This window comes from Suillus clintonianus (genome assembly GCF_016758775.1).
Source record: "Suillus clintonianus strain FC179 chromosome Unknown DEU56scaffold_121, whole genome shotgun sequence".
Taxonomy (NCBI): domain Eukaryota; kingdom Fungi; phylum Basidiomycota; class Agaricomycetes; order Boletales; family Suillaceae; genus Suillus; species Suillus clintonianus.
Genome location: NW_024539345.1, coordinates 40,963 through 53,121, shown reverse-complemented (window position 1 = coordinate 53,121; position 12,159 = coordinate 40,963). Strand labels below are relative to the sequence as shown.

At 51.6% G+C, this 12,159-nt stretch overlaps 4 protein-coding genes across 4 annotated transcripts; 2 read left to right on the top strand and 2 right to left on the bottom strand.

Moving 5' to 3' along the window:
* Positions 1-334: 334 nt before the first annotated feature.
* On the top strand, positions 335-2,330 carry DEU56DRAFT_918000 (uncharacterized protein; the record flags this gene model as incomplete). Its single annotated transcript, XM_041358060.1, has 2 exons — positions 335-419; positions 475-2,330. The coding sequence occupies 2 exons, from the start codon at positions 335-337 to the stop codon at positions 2,328-2,330; spliced, it is 1,941 nt and encodes a 646-aa protein (XP_041203059.1).
* A 587-nt stretch (positions 2,331-2,917) lies between these two features.
* DEU56DRAFT_833198 (uncharacterized protein) lies at positions 2,918-3,589 on the bottom strand. Its single transcript, XM_041354640.1, has one exon. It carries the CDS (start codon positions 3,408-3,410, stop codon positions 3,102-3,104), a length of 309 nt encoding a protein of 102 aa, XP_041203058.1. The 5' UTR covers positions 3,411-3,589; the 3' UTR covers positions 2,918-3,101.
* A 915-nt stretch (positions 3,590-4,504) lies between these two features.
* On the top strand, positions 4,505-6,168 carry DEU56DRAFT_917999 (uncharacterized protein; the record flags this gene model as incomplete). The annotated part of the gene is made up of 2 exons (XM_041358059.1): positions 4,505-4,858; positions 4,915-6,168. The coding sequence occupies 2 exons, from the start codon at positions 4,505-4,507 to the stop codon at positions 6,166-6,168; spliced, it is 1,608 nt and encodes a 535-aa protein (XP_041203057.1).
* Positions 6,169-7,666: 1,498 nt separating this feature from the next.
* DEU56DRAFT_89089 (uncharacterized protein) lies at positions 7,667-11,719 on the bottom strand. Its single transcript, XM_041356289.1, has 15 exons — positions 11,079-11,719; positions 10,879-11,028; positions 10,692-10,824; positions 10,628-10,638; positions 10,318-10,577; positions 10,161-10,247; positions 10,053-10,093; positions 9,906-9,984; positions 9,526-9,679; positions 9,457-9,468; positions 8,832-9,393; positions 8,512-8,761; positions 8,237-8,457; positions 8,015-8,138; positions 7,667-7,960 (listed from the first exon to the last, which is right to left on the bottom strand). Exons 1-15 carry the CDS (start codon positions 11,581-11,583, stop codon positions 7,760-7,762), a joined length of 2,790 nt encoding a protein of 929 aa, XP_041203056.1. The 5' UTR covers positions 11,584-11,719; the 3' UTR covers positions 7,667-7,759.
* Positions 11,720-12,159: the final 440 nt, after the last annotated feature.

The following is a 12,159-nucleotide window of genomic DNA, read 5'->3' as shown; positions in this document are numbered from 1 at the left end:
CATGAGAGCCTAGAAGGAATTGTTACAGCAAGAGAAGCAACTTGGAGTTCATACCATTCAGACATGGACCCGAAATTCTAACATGCAAGGGACTCTTTGTAACTGCTCGGAGCCATGGTTATGGCCCCGGGATATCCTGATCTCTGTTCTTACGATAATAATGTCCTTGTTTGTGGTAAACGAGCACATATTGTCTTCCTTCCAATCAAACTGTTTTCGATGTACTCCCATTTTCGTCAGCTGCTTCGGAGGGACATTTGGAAAGGTATAAAAGCCCCCGCGACTCTTGACGGGATCCGACGTCGACACTGTGGTCACTCCTCTCGATCCCAACATGCAGCTCTCACATGCTTTCACGACGCTCATGGCCTTTGTCGTTATCGCTGCGGCATATCCCACACCGCAGTTGTTGATGAGATGTAAGCGCTCTTGTGTCACTTTAGTTAGTGGGATTGATACTGATATGCTATGCAGCGTTGGCTAGGCGTGAGGTGCTTGCCTCAAACCTCCATGGCTATCGTAACGCTAGGGACTTCGGGACTTCCAGCTCTGGCTCTGCCAACTTGGTACCCATCCCGATTATCCCGCCCAACTTTGAGTTAGACGCGCCTGATGGAGTTGATAAGCGCGGGGAACTCGACTCCAATGGTCCTACTAGTACCACACCTGATGGGCCTAACACTAGGTCCTTCAGCCCCCCCAGCGCGCCCGACGAGCCCGACTCGCCTAACTCACCTAACTTCCGTAAGAAGGGCGCAGAGCTTGACTCCAACGGTCCCAGCACACCTCAAGGGCCTAACTCTAGGTCCTTCAGCCCCCCCAGTGCACCTGACGAGCCTGACTCGCCTAACTTGCCTCGGAAGCGCGAAGAGCTTGACTCCAACTCAACAACATGTCCTACGCTACCTACAGACCCTAATGAGAGTAGCAAGCGCGACACAAACTCAACCACCTGTCCTACCCTACCTGCCGCACCTACAGACCCTAATGAGAGCAGCAGGCGCGCGGAGCTTGACTCCAACGGTCTTACCCTACCTGCCGCACCTACAGACCCTAATGAGAGCAGCAAGCGCGCGGAGCTTGACTCCAACGGTCTTACCCTACCTGCTGCACCTACAGACCCTAATGAGAGTAGCAAGCGCGCGGAGCTTGACTCCAACGGTCCTGGCACACCCGACCCGCCTAATACCAGGGATGTCAGCTCTTCCGCTTTCCCCGGCACACCCGACGAGAGTTCTCCCGGCTCTCCCGGCTCTCCCAGCACGCCCGACTCACGCGACATGCACTCAGCTGACAAGCGTGACGACGAGTGTTTTTACCCGCCTACCGTACCTGCCTCGAGTAGCAAGCGCGCGGAGACTGACAACACCTGTATTTACGCACCTGCCGCACCTACAGACCCCAATTCGAGTAGCAAGCGCGGGGAGCTTGACTCCAACGGTCCTGGCACACCTAGTGCGCCCAACACTAGGGACACCACCCACCGCACAAGTAATCCCGACTCACTCAACTCGCCCGAGGCGCCCTCCCCCAACTCACCCGAGTTGCCCAACTCTCCTGACTCGGTTGAGAAGCGCGGGGAGCTTGACTCTAACGGTCCTGGCACACCTAGTGCGCCTAATACCAGGGACGTTAGCCATCCCAGCGATCCTGAAGACCCCGTCTCGACTAGAAAGCGCGGGGAATTTGATTCTAACGGTCCTGGCACACCTAGTGCGCCTAACACCAGGGATGTCAGCCACCCCAACGATCCCGACGATCCAGTCACACCTGGCAAGCGCGGGGAGCTTGACTCTAACGGCCCTGGCACACCTAGTGCGCCTAACACCAGGGATGTCAGCCACCCCAGCGCTCCCAATGATCCTGACGATCCCGTCTCGCCTGGCAAGCGCGGGGAGCTTGACTCTAACGGTCCTGGCACACCTAGTGCGCCTAACTCCAGGGACGTCAGCCACGTCAGCTCTCCCAACGATCCTGACGATCCCGTCTCACCTGGCAAGCGCGGGGAGCTTGACTCCAATGGTCCTAAAGCTGAGTTCCCCGGCAAGCGCGCAGAGCTCGACTCCAATGGTCCTAGCAGACCTGACGGGCCAGACAAGCGCATGGAGCTCGACTCCAACGGTCCTAGCGTTCCCGCCGGTCCTAGCACTCCTGACGGGCCAGACAAGCGCACGGAGTTTGACTCAAACGGTCCTAAAGCTGAGTTCCCCGGCAAGCGCACGCAGCTTGACTCCAACGGTCCAAGCAAACCTGAGATCCCCAACAAGCGCACGCAGCAGCACTCAGGCGGTCCTGACAGCCCTGATGGTAATTTTCCTGATGCGGTTTGATGTGGTGACGAAACTAGCATATGTCCGATAGAGGTACTATTTTCTCTTTCTTTAGTGTTATACTTACTAACTTGTCGCTTTTTTAGCTTCAGATAGGGCAGGGAGTTACAGCGCTGTCGATCAACATGTACATTGAACGCTGCTTTTATTACATTCATGATGTTTATCATTAAATTTTTATGGAAGATACATCCACGCACGTCGCTATATGCTTTTTATTTCATTATGTTTATCATTAGTGGAAATGCAATTTTCATGGACTCCGGGCACAATATTTCATCGCACGCTAGCTGAGGTGGATATCAATCAAGAATCATGTGACAACTCAACCAGTTTGCTCCGCCTCAGGGATTGTACTAAGAAGATATCTATCAGAACTGCAGTAACTTGTTTATACCCAAATCGATCTAAAATCGCATCACCATTCGATCTCGGCCGTTGAACGACGTCGCGGTAAATAAACGCTTCCTATTAGTGGCGAGGTTACGAGGTAAAGAAATCTCTGGCACGTCTCGGAAATTGTAATCTTTTCCACGTTCAGTTTTTAGACAAGGAAACATTCATGCCCTCAAAGAGTAGAAACAATTGGGATGTCAGCGTGCATCCATACTGATGCTTATACAGGGGTTGAACGCATTTCCGACACAGTACTACTATGTGTGATTTCACTCACACAAGACCGATGCACGATATGAAAAAGAATACACTAATATTACACTAGACCCTGAGCCTCGGACATGTTCGTTCTCGTCGCCGCATTCACGATGGGACTCACTCACTCAGGGAGTGGGTCCAAGCGCGACTACGGCGCAAGCTGCCATACACGCCCCAAGGGCTGCATTGCACGCAATTATTGCGGGAGGGGCAGCAGGCGGTGCGACGCCGAACGTAAACCCCGCCCCGGCGTAACAGGCCACAGCGATGCCGTTGCAGCCTACTCAACGAGTTGAGACAGCAGTACTCGCAATGATCACGCTGGTTGACCTTACCTGTTTGACATATAGCGTACCCAATGGGGCCTGCGACTGCGGGTCCGGTTGCGGCAGCGAGAAAGATTACAGTGATTGAATTAAACTTCATCTTGCGAATAGATAACGGTCAAAAACAGTGCCTCGAGACTGAATGAGGGGATGAAGAAGAACCTGTTATCGGAGAACCAGCTTCAAATGGTGCAGTAACTGGTGCAGTGTTAAATAAAATGGCGCAATTGTATGATGGCAAGTTGGGGGACAGTTGGAGGAGTCAGGAGAAGATCTCGAGCCCCGCTTCGTCGCCGTTATATAGTATCGCCAAGAAACCCCTAAGGCAATTAATACTCCTGTCACGCAAGATCCCAATCAAATTTGGCTAGCTCCTGACTTGCTGCGGTTCACAATGAAACAAATGATGATCGATCCGCTGTGTCCACTGGCTCGAAAGTGGATGAGGTTTGGTTACCCTGGTAAAGCTGGTGGGTGATTTAAATTTCATCATGATCAGCTCTAGAAGTCGATTCAAGCTCTGCTCGCGCTTACACTAGGCCTCGTATCGGGTAGTCCGCCGCCTCTGTATGGAAGGTGGCAGCCCGAGTTTGGCTGCATCTGGCAGAATTCAGAACAGGCTGCAGCCTGGTAATATCAGTATGGAGCCCATAGAATCGATTGACGAGTCGGACTCCAAAGGTTGGTTTTTTGCAACGTTGTCACGAGTCATGATCAGGTGTCACATCACGTTGCGTCTCTTCCGAGTCGTTACCATTCATAACTTGAACGTCCTCCATGGCTGAATCTGTTATCCAGCTACGCATGCGAGCCTCATGAGCTGGTCTTGTCACTGCGACAGCAGCTGGTTTTTACTTCTTTCAAGTCTTCTATAGACTATTAGCCGAATAAACTGATTTGAATCCTGCAAAGCATTTCGGGCTAATTCGGTCAAAATTGATGCCCTAGGCCTGTTGCGATGATTATTCCATGAAAGGGATAGCGAGCATCAGCTGCCCTGTTAATCTAATCCTTCAAAGTCAGCTGAACATCTTTGACTTCTATCTCGTGGTCCATTCGATCCATTTTTGTACTCAGAAATAGGCACGAGATGTGCAGTGCCTGTCACAATTGATATCAACACCCTTCCTCGACGCCCACTCCTTCTCGACTCGACTTTGTTCGCAAACACACCCCTTTTCCAGGCTCAAGCTTATGGTCCGAAAATTATCACTTGGGCGTATCTTCTCGAGATCGAGGGACACCGATCGACCTCCAACACCCCCTCCTAAATCACCACCACTTTCTCCGATCAGCATTGGCTTGCCTCTCGCTGCAGGCAGCAAGTTCAAGGAAGAAGCTGGATCCGCTATCCTCACGGGCTTCGCTCCAACAGAGAGTATTGATGGCTCAATCAGGTCGCATTCGACCTCAAGGCTTCAGAAACGGCATCACAGAGTCATCTCAACCACATCCCCCACACACGCCATGTCTCCTCATGAGTTCTCCCCAATATCCCCTACGGCTAGTTCTGCGGCATCATTTGAGTTTCTGTCCCCGCTCTCCACGGTATGTTCATCTCATTCCCAATGTTGAATCATACCGAGCACCAGACCTATTCCCAGACTCAACAATTTCCTCCTGGCGTGACTTCATTCTGTCCCGCCACGCACCCCGCCGAGTCTTTTACAGAAGACTATCGTCTTCAGATCCCTCTTCACCAAAACCCTTACCTTACCGTTCTCGAAAAGATCTCCCCTGAGCAATTCGCGCGTTGTCTCCAGCTCCTTCGCACGTCCCTCCCCATCGAGCTCGATGCACTGCGTGATGTCATGCCAAAGCCCAACGGATTCGTGCATACCGTGCTTGAGGCGTACAACAACCATCGTGGGCTCATCCTCCGCCCGGATGACGTCTGGACCGCGATCCTCACCCAATTCAGCTTCTTCGTGAGCGCAAACGCCGAGCAGCTCCGTTCGCATTTCGTAGCGCACGAGGGCCAGGAAGAACTTATCATCATTGGCGGTGGAAATCGTCACACGGCAGATTTTCCACTCATGGCGCGTCAGATGTCGGAGCTTATGCACACACGCGTAACGGATCCGATGCTGAGGCACTGGATTATGCCTGAATTTTCAACGACGACAGATGTAGACCGGACAGTGTACGCAATGTCTATGATGGCGACGATGAAAGAGTATTTCCGCTACAAGTTTGTGCTGCGTTGCGGGATACCGCTTGTGACGCTCCTCGGGGAGAGACATGACTGGGAGGACATCCTTGAGCGACTAGAGCGGCTAAAACTATACAGCATAGAAACGATAGCATGGTATCACCTCCTTCACCCCATCATCTCTCAATTCGTAGCAGCCTTCCACACGCCCTCCAGCCCTGAAAACATTGATTTCTGGTCCAAAGTCGCGCACTACGAGGGAGGCGGGAGCGGGCCGACCTACCTCTCAGGCTGGATCACCGCGTTTTGCGTGTTCAACGAGCAAGGCATGTGGCAGGGTCCCCCGCTAAATGCTGAACGCATGCGGGAAGACGCGCCGAAGAAGCTGCTTCGTCCTGCAGATCCACGGACGCTGAGTGCAGCTCAATTCGCCGCGGTGTACACCATCCGCGGCTCGTGGCGCCCTTTCCTGGTGCTCGACGGGATGCCATACCCAATGATCGACGATGAATGTGTGCCATGCGGGTACGCTCATCTCGATGTGAAGCTGGATGATAATGGGGAATTGTTTGACACGGTGATCGTTGCGGGTGCAGTGGGCGCACAGATCTGCTCGAATGATAAGTCGGAGCTGTTTAGGAATGGGATGCGGGATAGTGTAAGGCCTGTGGTGGGGTTCTGGTACTTTATCACCGGGGCGGGGTGATAGTCATGGTGTGCGCTGTTGTGTTCCTCGTACTTACTTGTTCTGTGTTTCTCAGAGCTTTCATGATGTTTTGTTTTGCACGGTCCTGAAGATGCCGGAGGCCCGGAGATACCCAGAGAGATGTTATCTGATCTGTTGTGTGGGTTATCTCTTTCCTATAATACTTAGCTGATGAACAAAAGAAATAAGCCAGGCTGGATTTGGAATGTTCTATATCCTCACAATCGTCTCAAGCCGAGTCAAGCGGCCACGAGTTAGATCTACATGCATAACTCTCGTGGCCCTATAGCTATAATGTCCGACGAGACGCGTTTCTGACTGTGAATTAGATCCCGTTGATTGGATCTGGGCAAGTACTTTAAACCGATAATGCCTCGCGTTCTGCTCTTATCTTTCGCATTCCATCTGGCCGCAGGCATCTAATCGTCACATCTGGTTGTTCACAATCTGTGAGCCTATAACAGGCTCTATGACGGGTCCTGGGTCGACCTTCCAAGATCTCCCTGATGACATTCTCGTTAAGATGCTCAACGTGTCAGATGAAACGACCCTCGGGGCATGCGACAGTGTAGGTCTCATTTTAACCAGTATTCATATTTATTGAAAAGTTTTTCCCCCTCAGGTATCAGATCGTTTTGCCATGTCATCCAGTCTGTTCCTCAACTTGCATACCGCTTTGCTCTGAAAGCCGCTGGTGTGGAGTAGATTAATGTTCCCGATGAAGCCACAGCGTCTCAGCGTCACGCCATGCTTCAAAATTATATTTACACCTGGGCCACTCCGAATACACGGTTCGCATGTCAAATACATCCCCATGTCGACTATCCGGAGACAGATCCATCTAGCAGTGACACAGTTGCCACACCAACACACAGTGCCTTGGTCCGACTGGGGACCAGAGGGAACGCATATGGTTTTGTCTTCCGATACCCCAGGACTCCTTTGAATGTCGGAATTCTTCTACTGCACAACCGTGAGCACTGATGGTACAAGGGCGCTGGAAATTCTTCCACCCTGCAATGAGGCAGGCTTGCAGTATCTGCGCATCTACGATTTTAGTAAACACACAAGGGACTCGAACGATGCTCCCTCTGAGCCTTCCGTCACTCACGAAAATGACCCTGTTCCATCATCTTACTCCCACGACGAGCTGGCCGCCAAAATGTTTGCGGAGCCTCGGGATGCGAAGACAAGGTACCCTGTCAAAACGAGATTTGTGCTACTGCCACTGCTCCCAGAAGGCGCCGAGCATGCGTGGGCCACGGTGTCTATGATCAACGAACACATGCTGTTCGGACGCAGCATACCGTTCGAAACCTCCTTCTATGCAGGCAAAGCTTCGCTTTTCAACTCTACAATATCTCGATCTGATATGAAGAAGAGGTTCGCAGTGATGTCCATTTGAAGGAAGAGCATGTCCATTTGAATTAAAATTCGGTCACAAAGAAAAAATATGTATACCTTTGCCACAAATCGCGTCTTCATCCTAGTTTAACGTTGAAAAATGTACATTACAAAATCTTTATTGTCAGTGGCAATACATCCGTCCCTATATGAAGTTCAGGGCCTACGAATAGGGCTCTCGCTCTGCTTATACAAACAGATCTGTTCGCCCCAACGTCTCTGATAGAACACCCACCACCTTGGCTTCAAACTCAAACACGTCCCCACCACGGTATGCCACAAGGTTCTGAGGCATCTCCCTCTGCACTCCGAGCGCCTTCTCGAGGTTTGTCGTGGCAAGCGCGAGAGCCGTCGTGCGATCGATAACACCATTAGACATGAGGAGAGACTGGGGTTGGCGTTAGGGCAAAAGTCATAAAAAGAAGGGTCCGACAAAACACACCGAACCGACTTCGAAACGTGTGTTCCGAGCATTGTACTCATCATTGACACCAATGGCTACATTAACACCAGCCTTTAAAAGCGCAGTGACCAGGCTCTCCTGCGTGATTGGCGGGCCAGCGAGTCTATGCGATAAGGTAGGTTAGCATACTTGATCACAGCCGAGAAAAAGAAAAGACGATCGAACCAAGAAGAATCAAGTGAAAGAAAACAGGGTACTCACATCCTCCGCTGCTCCCAAGTGAATGGGAATGGCTTACTCTGCGTGACAATCACGCTCACGCCTGCCTTCGCAATCTCGTGCGCAAGGAGATGAGCTTCGGTGGCGCATGCGAATGTCAATTGAAGCTCCCTCCCGGAATGAGCCTCGTACTCATCCTTGAGCCGAAGCAGCGTCGCCATTATGTCTGCGCTCTCAACGTCTACGACGAGCGCTGTTTTACCCTTGATTCTAAGGTTCAGTATTGAGTCAATGCAGGAGAAGTACAATATGTTAACCTTTCTAACGCTCCTAAGCACCTCATCCCCACCCTCCCCAAACAACATATTCCTAAGTGCTGCCACCTGGGTGCTCACACCGACTTTTGAAGACATGCTCACAGCCACATGCAACGCGACCTCATCAACAATACTCGCATTTTCAACGCGGGCATGCGCAGCTCCAGGTGTGAATGCAGTAGATATGCCCTGCAGGAAGGTCCCTGCGGGGGCAGTGATGGTTGTTGTGACGCCGCCGCGATAGGCTAGTCTGCAATCCAAAAGGTGAGTTGGTGAGTTCGGGATAGATGCAGACGGAAAGGATGAAACAGAACACATACAATAGATTCCGACCACCAAACATAAGCCCGTCTTGTGCTCTTATCACCTTGTCACCCAATACGGTGGGCAGGTCCCCATCAAGGGGGTTATGAACACTTCCATCGTTCGTACTCGGCTCAAGCCTTATCTCCACAAGCCCCAAAGGCGAACCAAAGCTCGTCAGTCCAGGGGTGATCGTGCCGCCTTCAAGGTCGACAACATCAACAGCCCCTTGTGCAAAATCCGAGCATTGACCAACACACACTACTCGGCCATCTTCCACGCCCACCGATCCCGCCTGCTCGGAAACACGCATCAATCCACTCGGGCCCTCACCCCTCATGTAAAGCCCCGAGACATTAACGAACAGCGCCGCTTTTACGCTCCGAGGCTCAAGTGGGGGAATACCCTCGTACGTGACCGTTGCCACTTTCTCAGAGTCGAAATTGGGCGTGCGCGGGGGCGTAGTGGGTCCTTTGGCGATATACTGGTCGGGAAGGGAGAGCTGGGGGATACCATCAATGTAGACCTGGGTGGGCGTTGAAGCAAGTGAGAGGGGGTGAGAGGACCAAATCACAACGTCTAGTTCCGATTAGACAATCAGACGTGTCTTTTGTGTTACTATTGACCGCAAGCAAGACGTACCAGCGTCATACCCTGCAATCCATTCGAGACTTAGTTTCTTCATTGGACTTAACTAATAGCCCCACGTACCTGGTTTCAGCATCCCAATCCGATGGCCCATCCCCATGGCAGTAGCAGGAGTATAGGTGACGGAGAGGAGGGCAAGTGCGGGGTTGAGGCCATAATAGTGTGCTTGGGCGGCTTCGTGCAAGAGGTAGCGGGAGTTGACAACAGGGTGGTCAGACTGCAAGGACGAGGTTAGTTAGAAGCGACATCAAGTTGTATGGTGTAAGTGAGTATAGACTATATGCGTTATGGATGAACGGAAAGGCTGGTAGATCATGACCATTGGGTAAAAACATATACCCGAGTTCTGTGACTCCAAACACGAGTGCATGCGGTATAAAAGAGCGTGTTGGCGCAGCATAACTAAAGAAGAAAGTAAAACGAAAATGTAGAGCGACACTTACCTTCATAACAACGTCGATTCCATGCTCCGCCAGCACCCGCGGAGCGAACTCCGATCCTCGATATGCCTCGCGTTTCTTCCTTCACGCAAAACCAACCACATCAGCCCTATGACAGATGCCGGCCAAAAGTGCATCGCATATACGTACCGGAAATTGGATGCAAAGAGCGCAATGGCAGGCGTGCCTCCCTGGTGGAAAGGAAGATCATCAGAAGGAAGTTGCAAACGAGCAACGAGGAAAGAAGAAAAGACTTACCCATGTCTTCTTCAACAAGTCCGGGACGAGGTACGTTTCCCCAGCATGGTGGAATGATGCCACCGGGAACTCAAACTCATTTGTAAGCTGTCCAAGAGCATACATTAAGCAAGTACGCGCAAGTAAAAAATAGAAAAGGAAAAGACAAAATACGTACGCGGACGATTCCGTCGAGATCAACGGCCTCGTAGCAGTGCACGGCGAGCCTCACGCGTCCGCGGAGCACATCGACGAGGGATTCCCACTGCAGGTCTTCAGGAAATGTCTCCCCCGCGAGGTCATCCCATGAATCAGACTCTGCTTTGGAGCAGAAGGCATCTTGAGCATCACGCAGCTTTCGGGCGCTGTCGTAGGCGGCACGGAAGTTCCACCCAGAGTCAAGGCGCGTCATGCCATAGACACGGGATGGGTTTTCACCTTGTGAGTGAGTGAGCGAGGAGTAAAAGGAGGCGTCTTCCGGAACTTACCACATGCATGTCTATCGGGGATGAAAGATAAATAAGAGAAGATGGAGGGAATGAAACTACATACTTCATGTGTCGCCAGCGGGGCGTGAGAGAGTGGTCAAAGTGAGAGCCATTGAGGGTATAGGGAGGCTCAAGGAGCATCGACGAAGGTGAACGTTCAGCTGTAGGACGAAGCTTCATAATGAATGCCTGGCCACCTAGTAGATAAGATTTATGATCAGCAATTAGACGAAGTATGAGACAGCTCTAACCGATATCATTTGCACTCCCGGGGAGAATTTGCGCGGTAGTGACACCTCCAGCCATAGCGAGTTCGTATGACGCGTCATGGGTGTTCAACCCGTCGATACTGCGCAACCAGGGCAAGATGGGGGCCTTGCGAGAATTCCCGTCGCGTGCACCTGCAGGAAATGGGACCCTATGGATATTGTGGAGTAGCACATAAACGCACCATTTAGCTGAGGCACACTACCAACACCAATATGAGAGTGCAAATCAACAATCCCAGGGGTCACCCAAGCTCCATGAGCATCGACAATCTCCAAGTTCACATTCTCCAACTCGAGCTGCTGAATCATGGAAAGAGGAACTTGACCGATAGCTTTGATAAGTCCGTAGTGCATGAGCAGGTCGCCAGTGAGGATTTCGTGCCCATCATTAGCGGCTGTCCAGATAGTTGCGTTACGCACGAGAATAGGCTTTGTGTTCGCTGCGTAGCGGTCACTCTGTGTGCGAGCATGAAAATGGGGTGGAGGCCCGGGTTTGGCGCGTGTGTAGGCACATTTGGAGAGGATCTGGGAGCGACGGATGAGCTCGTGTGGGCTGGATTGAGAGAACGTGGAAGAGAGGAAGGTTGATGATTGGAAAAGGACTAGGAAGACGAGTGCAATGGCGAACAGGACAGGGCGAACCCAGCGCCGAAATGGAGGGCGCGTCGCCAACGGTGAGCTACCCATTGTGTGAAACAGTGCCAGACAAGCTTGACTTGAGCTTCCTGCCCATCGTGATCACCACTATTACATATGTAGTCGACGTCGTGGCCCGTGGGGAACATATCGGCAGTATTTCGGTCCAGAACCTACTATTAGCATTAGATTTGAGCGAACCGACCTTCCGTAAGGGGGCCGCGACACTAATCTATTCAGCACTTTCTTCACTACATGCCACTACATAGCTGAAAGCCTTTGAAGATATGAGCTGCGTTGCCTCTTTGCAACCTTACCCTACTCTCTCTGTCACGAACAATCAACCTTTCAACAAGGTGTTCTAGGCGGCATTATTGACAGGAAACCATTGCCGATCAATTTGAGAGATAGGAAGATACTGTTAGGGGAGACTGTCGGGCCGAGATGGTTCAAAGGATCAAACGGTGGTGTTCAGACACTCTCGGCACCGTGCTCACAACGGCTGGGAAGCCACCGCATCCTCAGGAACCTCTGCGAATAACAAAGCCATGCTACTGCAAGCATATAAAAAGTCCAAGATCAGGAAAGGGAGCAACTCACTTGTGTGAAGCCAATCTTTCAATGACT